Genomic DNA, 6,710 nt, shown 5'->3' on the forward strand with positions numbered 1-6,710 from the left:
TAATGTTTGGAATATTCTATCAGTATTAAACAGTAAAATAATAATAGTTACAGGCTCTAACATCTCTCAGTAGCCTGTTTGATTCTCTGGGAGTCGATTCTTTTAATGATTCCTGGTTTTGAATTGATTCTACAAAATCATGAGATACTGCCAGATTTCTTGAGGAAACCAGCTCTACTTTTAAAATTTTACTCTTTACTACATTTTACTCTTTACTCTTTTACTTTACCTGGTTTGTGTTAAACATTAACTTCATCCGTATCCATTTTAATGTCTAGAATCAAAGAATCGACTCCTTTTTTTTTAAAGAATCGATTCCTAGCCCTGTCTTTCTCCACAGAAGTATTTTCACACTTTACAGACTCTTACAGAAAAAATTAGTCCCCAGACTACTGTGTGTTAGTGGATACGCCATGGTAATTTATCTCTCTCTGTGTGTGTTTTGTTAAATTGCTTTAATAGTCGTAAATTAAAAGTAAATTAAAAAAAAAAATTAGCTGGTTGCCTAGCTACCTAGCCTTTCCCGCCTAAAAAGCTTGACATGTTTCACAAACTCTGAGAGAAAAATGAGTCTTTAGAGCACTAAAATGAAAAGTGTAATTGTCATACTGTAGTCAGATTTTATACTTTTTCATAAACTTACTTTATTACAGGTAAGTAACCTAAAAACAGAAGAAAATAAGTGGTTCCACACAGCCACCTAACTAGCTAGGTTACCTATATTTTAAACATGGATGCTAACATATCCAGGTCTTAATCATTTCTTTTTCTTACTGTCAGTAGCTACTCTCAAAATATTATTCTAATATTACAGTACACCTCCGCTCTGTGTGTGTGTGCGGAGTTTGCGTGTTCTCCCCTTGCTTCGGGGGTTTCCTCCGGGTACTCCGGTTTCCTCCCCCAGTCCAAAGACATGCGCTGAAGGCTGACTGGCATCTCTGAATTGTCCGTAGTGTGTGAATGTGTGTGTGATTGTACGCTGCGATGGCTTGGCACCCCATCCACCATGTCCCCTGCCTTGTGCCCCATGTCCCCTGGGATCGGCTCCAGGCTCCCTGCGACCCTGCATAGGATAAGCAGTACAGAAAATGCTGGCAGTTCATCATTATATTCATATTCATATTCATATTCATTGTCGAGTCATGATGAGAAGAACCACACAAACCATGAGCAACAACACTTACACACTTCTTATAAGCATTTTTTTTTTACATGAAAGAGGTGTGTATACACTTCATTTATCTTCAGTCCACCTTCTGAGTTTCTTCAAAAGGTTTAAACTGACTATAACAGAGTTTTTTTGACAATGACAGCAGGGACTTTCTAAAACACTTAACGTGGCTTAAACTGGACTAAAACAACGACCAGGGAAAACCATTTTTCCCTCACATTTCTCCTGTGATAAACATCTACTGCTGAGACGACGGCGCCGTAATTCTAGTTGAAAGACGATATTTTTACGTTAAGCGTTTTCTCCCCCATAGAAACAAATTATAAAGAACGGATTAATGGATTAAGATAGTGATATTAAAAGACCAGAATGATGAACCCAGAATCTGAACACAACATGCAAAGTTCCATGTTAAGAGTTTTCTTTATAATGGTTTTCTGTGGGAGGAAAAAGCTTAACGTGAAATTTTGCATGTTGTGTTCAGATTCTGGGCTCATCTATTTGCCTGTACATAGTATGCTTTATTAATAAGGTGTGTACCAAATTTGGTCTTTTAATATCACTCTCTTAGTCCTTTAAGCAGCGTTAAGCGTTTTTCTATGGGGGAGAAAAGGTTTAACGTAAAAATATTGTCTTTCCACTTGGTTTACGGTGCCGTTGTCTCAGCAGTAGATAGTGATTATGACAAGAGCAATGTGAGAGAAAAATTATTTTCCCTGGCTGTTGTTGTAACTATACAAGAACATCCAGTTGATTTGCATCCACCTTAATGATAATATACCTTCATTCTATCAGAGTTCAAGCCCTTCCCACCTTCATCAAAGAGAAGTGATGGTAAGAAGTCAGGAAAGCACAAACAGTGCCACATCTGCTGAAACAAGAGAACCACAACCTACAGGCTGCAGCTTGGTGCGTCATTTTGCCGAAGTTTGGGTTTTCACGATCACAGATAAGCTGGGTTTACACTGTGCAATCTTCAGGCAGATTTTGGAGATGCAAACTCGTAGAGTGTGAAGTATCAATCTTAAAAGATGGCTGTAATCATACAGTGGGAAACAAGCTTTAGCCATATAATTTGATATGAGCTTCTTCTTCTTCTTAATAAGAATCATTAAATAGTCTTAATGATTGGTGTTAAAAATCAGTTCATCTCCCCAATGGTTTGTTTCTACAATTCTTTTAGATTGCAGACATGGTAAACTCCAGCTATGGAACTGAACCACATTTAGACAAGTTTAAAGAGCATCAACCTGAATGTAAAGCAGTACAATTTAAAGAATCAGACAAAGAGGTTTCCATCAGTGCAGCTGAGCAAGAAGCTGTTTCAGGTCCTGTTGTGATCTTCTCTGATATGACACAAGACAATTCATTACAGTCTACAGAATTGGCCCTGGAGTCTGTGAATCTTCATGAAATTGACACAGCCCTAATTGACATCCTCCCTGAAGTGAAACAAGCCAAAGTAACCACAATGGAAACTGAAGAACAAAGTACAGATATCAAAAATGAGCCCCAGGACCAGCCAGATTTGGAAAGTCCCGTCATTAAACTCATTGGAGAAATGGACGAGGTAGAGAATGGGCCCAAGTCAACCTCTAGTCCTGAACCACAGACATCTCACAAAGACCAAAGCTCCCCAAAGCCTTCCCATGAACATTCCCTGGATGTGAATGGAGATGGCATGATTTTTCAAGAAATAGCAGAGACTAGGATGGACCCAAAGGACAGAGATGATTATGAGCATTTAGAAGAAACATGTTTTAATAGTGAGACACAACTCCAGGCTCCTGAAGAGACTGAAACTTTGGAGCCTCCAGCAAAGAAAAGATTAAGAAGAAGAATGGGTATGTGTGGCCTAGGAGACAGGAAGAGGAAGTTGCCCTTTGATGAACAGCACTGTAGGCAGGGTCTTATAGGAAGACAGAGGGAAGAAGGAGCTGGTGAAGGAAATAAAGGCGTACAGCACCTGTATAACACAGTGTTGGAGAATGATAGTACCACACCAATGGACCATGAAGGAACTACCAGACCAGGATGTAAAGAAAATGAAGAGGTTTTAAAAGACAAAGAGAACAATTGTGCTGCTGTGATGGATGATGAAAGAACAACAGGACTAGCAGAAAAAGAAAATAGCTATGCACTGACAAACAGCATGAATAAGTGCATTGCAGTGATGAATGATGAAAGTACCACAGAAGAATCCCCTACAGAAGATAGAGATGTACCAAAAAAAGGCATCTTAGAGGAAAATGATGGTACTGTAATCATGGATGACATGGATGCTGAGCAAATGGTTTTAGAGCATGAGCTTAACCTATTAGAAGAGATATCAGCAGGGGTGGGACAAACACCATTAAGTCCCACCATTGGGAAAAACTTGATCCAAGATGAACCATCAGTAGCTGCTGCTACCAATGACCATGAAATGGAAATTGCTACCTGTGGTGAAGAACCAGACTTCCCTGGGACTGACATGACCAACAATGGACAAGATATCGAATTTAACATGAAACATGACGTTCTGTCTCAGAAACAAAATCTTCATGCTGATAATAAAGTGGACGAGGACCCTGATGAGATTGCGACGGAAGTTGAAGTTGCTCAGGAAGTGATCTGTAGCTCAGGTTGTGCTACAGTAGAAATGTCTGAAGGTTCTGTCATAGTTACTAACGAAGTCCAAAAGATTCCAACTAATTTGGAAGAAAGTGAAATGAAGATTGAAGAGCAATGTCTACCCAATATGGCTGCCACTGAGAAACATGACACAAACGGACCTGAACTGAGCGGGTCCACTGAAAAAGGATTGGACCCCTTATTTGTCGACATCTTGGATATTGCGACGATTGCTTCCAGTGAAATACAAAATGCAAAAGGTCATGGTGAGAATGACAAGCCCATTCCAGCTGTATCGGAGAGTACAGAGCCTGCTAGAGGAGACACCGACAACGCTGAAAAGATCAGTGAAACTATAGCACCACCTGCTGGCCAGGAGAACCACATGCATGTAAGGCGGGGAAACAGTGACACTAAGCAAAACATAATGAACCATGACCCAGATTTTTAATACATCTAAAAAGTGCATAAGGTAGTAGCAATAAAAGTAATTCCTTGCAGATAGTGTTATTTTTATATCTAGTAATATTAAAGTAGCTATGAATTTGATTACTTATGTCATTTTTTTCATGGTTCCTGCCGTTAGTGTCTTTTAGACCAGAATGCCTGTGACACTTCTGTGAACCCTTCTGTTGCCGAGCAGCAGGTCTGTAACCCCTCTTCGACCCCTGCTGCTAGTGAGCTGCCACAGGAGACCGATTTGTCTGTTCCATCATTGCTTTACTCCATGACAGACTCCCAACTCCATAAAATTGCATTAAGGTGAGGGCAAGGAGTTGCATCATGGCAGACCCTAACAGACCTAAATGCTAGCAGTGTAAATACTGACTAATTTGAACTTTAGCCAGTGTTCTGAACCATACAGCAGTATTATAAGGTGCGCCAGTTTAGAAAAAGATGGATTAGACAAAAAGTTGGGAGACAATGATGATACAACATGATACTGTTTGCACAACACAGAGTCACGTGGTCATGAACACATGGCAACAGCTCCAAATTGTATCATTAAATGAGTGACTCTTTTGATTGTATCCTTCATATGTAAGATTGTTAAACAGATATTGAGATCTGTATCATCTTAAAAGAAGAGTTATATAAAGAACAATTGGTTTACTGTGCAGTACAGACTACTGTCTGCATACAACGACAGGCAAGTAACTGTTTTCATACATGTGCACTTGTTTGTAAGCTCGTTACTTTATTTTTAACTTCCTTTCTGATCTCAGCATGGAGCTGGAGGACGAGCCTATCCCAGAAGGCTGCGATCAACAGGAGGATGCCACAGAGCTTGTGCGTGGCCTTATCGGAGAACTCTCCTCTCTGAAGTATGAGTCAGAGATACAGCATTAGTGGTGTTTCTGTTCATGTGTTGATATGAAAATTTCTCACAAAACCTGAACGGAATCCAAAAATAACAAGCGTTTCCTCTTGTCCGAGGTGTGAAAATTGGCATAAGGCTCAGCGGATTTGGTAAATGGTGATGGAGCTCATGACTGTGTGTATTTAGCTAGCACTCCTTTGAAGTCGTCTTGCATTTTCAACAGAAAATCAGTAGAAACACACACCGTATATATTTATTTTAGAAATTTGTAAAGCTTTTCGATGGAAGCAACTTTCACACGCACAAAGGGTTATACCCCAACTCTCAGGAAAAAAAATGTAGCAGCTGTTTATGAGTTAGAATGATTCGAGTGATGAAAGTAATTTCAGTCTTGCTTTAGCATCTTTTTCTAACACACAGTGTTTTCTCTCATCACTCAGTCGTACTGTGATGGCGGCACACCGGGAGATGGAACTCTTGCGCCGTGGAAAACTTCCAAAGGCTCCAAATCGTCGCCTCTGTGGCCCTCGCCATACTGAGATGTAGCCACACGAGCACTTCCTGATGACGGAGATGTGATTCAGAGTATAATATCATCCTGCTATAAAATATTAATTTGTCAGTTGCGACTATTAGCGCTTATTTATACAAATCTGTATATTGAAAAAACAGGCGTAAATGGTGTAATTTTGATTTTGTGTTCGAGACTGGATCTATCTGGGTTAGAGGAGTTGGACAGGTTTACTGCTTTGTCCGTAATGTTTGATTTACTGTTTTTTTTTTTTGTTTTAAATACAAAATGCATTAGCAGAATGTTGGAATGAGCCTCAACATTTTCTTGACATTTCTGTAATCAGTTATAGAGACAGCTAGCCATGTCTCACATTCTCTCTATTCGCTTTTCAGAAACAGGTTGATACGAGTACGTAGGTAGATTAGTGTGTAGATTTGCTTTTTTATGTCACAATGTTTGTTTTATTGTTGTAACTCAGAGACCAGTTGATATTCGATCATCTACACTGGTGTTTTTTTTTTTAACTGGGCCATTTGTGCAGAATAAACTGCTTCAAACCCACTCAGTTCTGTACCGGTAAACAGTGTAAAGGAAGTATATTGTAGAGTGGTAAAAAGGTGAATTTGGGAAGTGGTCTCTGTGTTTTCCTCCACGTATTTGGTCTAGGTCACAGAAAAAGTTCTTAAGTGATGCCGTAGAAGAACTATTTTGGTTCACCAAGAACATTTCCATCCATGATTCTTTAGCTACTTTGTGTTTGTGAATGAACATCTTCCACCACAAAAATCCTCCCACTAATCCTTCCGTTAATTAAGAGCGAAGTTAATGAGGTGATCTGGATTTTAAAAACACAAGCACACCCAAATAATCCACATTAAGGTTCAGAAAGAATAACAGACAAAATGGAGGTCTTTATATAAACATATTATTAGAAATGGAAAATTCTACAAAATTGCAGAAGAATCAGATGCATCAAACATGTCAGTCATACCAAAAACAGTCCAATGTTATATTAAAAAACAAACAAATGCAGCACTGAGGCTTGTTACAAGCATATTAACGCAAATCCAAAATGGTCTAAAACATTTAAA

At 39.2% G+C, this 6,710-nt stretch overlaps 2 protein-coding genes across 3 annotated transcripts in view; one reads left to right on the plus strand and one right to left on the minus strand.

The window, feature by feature from the left end:
* The first annotated feature begins 118 nt into the window (after positions 1-118).
* Positions 119-6,189, plus strand: si:ch211-286b5.2 (uncharacterized). Of its 2 annotated transcripts, none has more exons than XM_026931852.3 (6): positions 119-416; positions 1,967-2,080; positions 2,355-4,175; positions 4,371-4,546; positions 5,011-5,109; positions 5,546-6,189. In XM_026931852.3, the coding sequence occupies exons 1-6, from the start codon at positions 414-416 to the stop codon at positions 5,649-5,651; spliced, it is 2,319 nt and encodes a 772-aa protein (XP_026787653.3). In that variant the 5' UTR covers positions 119-413; the 3' UTR covers positions 5,652-6,189. The 2 variants fall into 2 exon arrangements, with proteins under 2 accessions (XP_026787653.3, XP_026787654.3); XM_026931853.3 differs by having other exon boundaries at positions 4,428-4,546.
* A 339-nt stretch (positions 6,190-6,528) lies between these two features.
* The window catches only part of nanos3 (nanos homolog 3), a 1,676-nt gene continuing 1,494 nt past the window's right edge, over positions 6,529-6,710 (minus strand). The window contains exon 1 of the mRNA XM_026931905.3: positions 6,529-6,710. This exon is cut by the window's right edge and continues 1,494 nt beyond it. The gene's annotated coding sequence lies outside the window, so the exon portion shown is untranslated.

The sequence above is a fragment of the Pangasianodon hypophthalmus genome, chromosome 26 (assembly GCF_027358585.1).
Source record: "Pangasianodon hypophthalmus isolate fPanHyp1 chromosome 26, fPanHyp1.pri, whole genome shotgun sequence".
In the NCBI taxonomy this organism is placed as follows: domain Eukaryota; kingdom Metazoa; phylum Chordata; class Actinopteri; order Siluriformes; family Pangasiidae; genus Pangasianodon; species Pangasianodon hypophthalmus.

Bases quoted from the DNA above. Each gene is read 5' to 3' on its own strand.
- si:ch211-286b5.2 (XM_026931852.3), top strand. The intron at 4,176-4,370 runs GTAAGGCGGGGA...TCCTGCCGTTAG, and splicing joins GCCAGGAGAACCACATGCAT to TGTCTTTTAGACCAGAATGC. The intron at 5,110-5,545 runs GTATGAGTCAGA...CTCATCACTCAG, and splicing joins GGAGAACTCTCCTCTCTGAA to TCGTACTGTGATGGCGGCAC.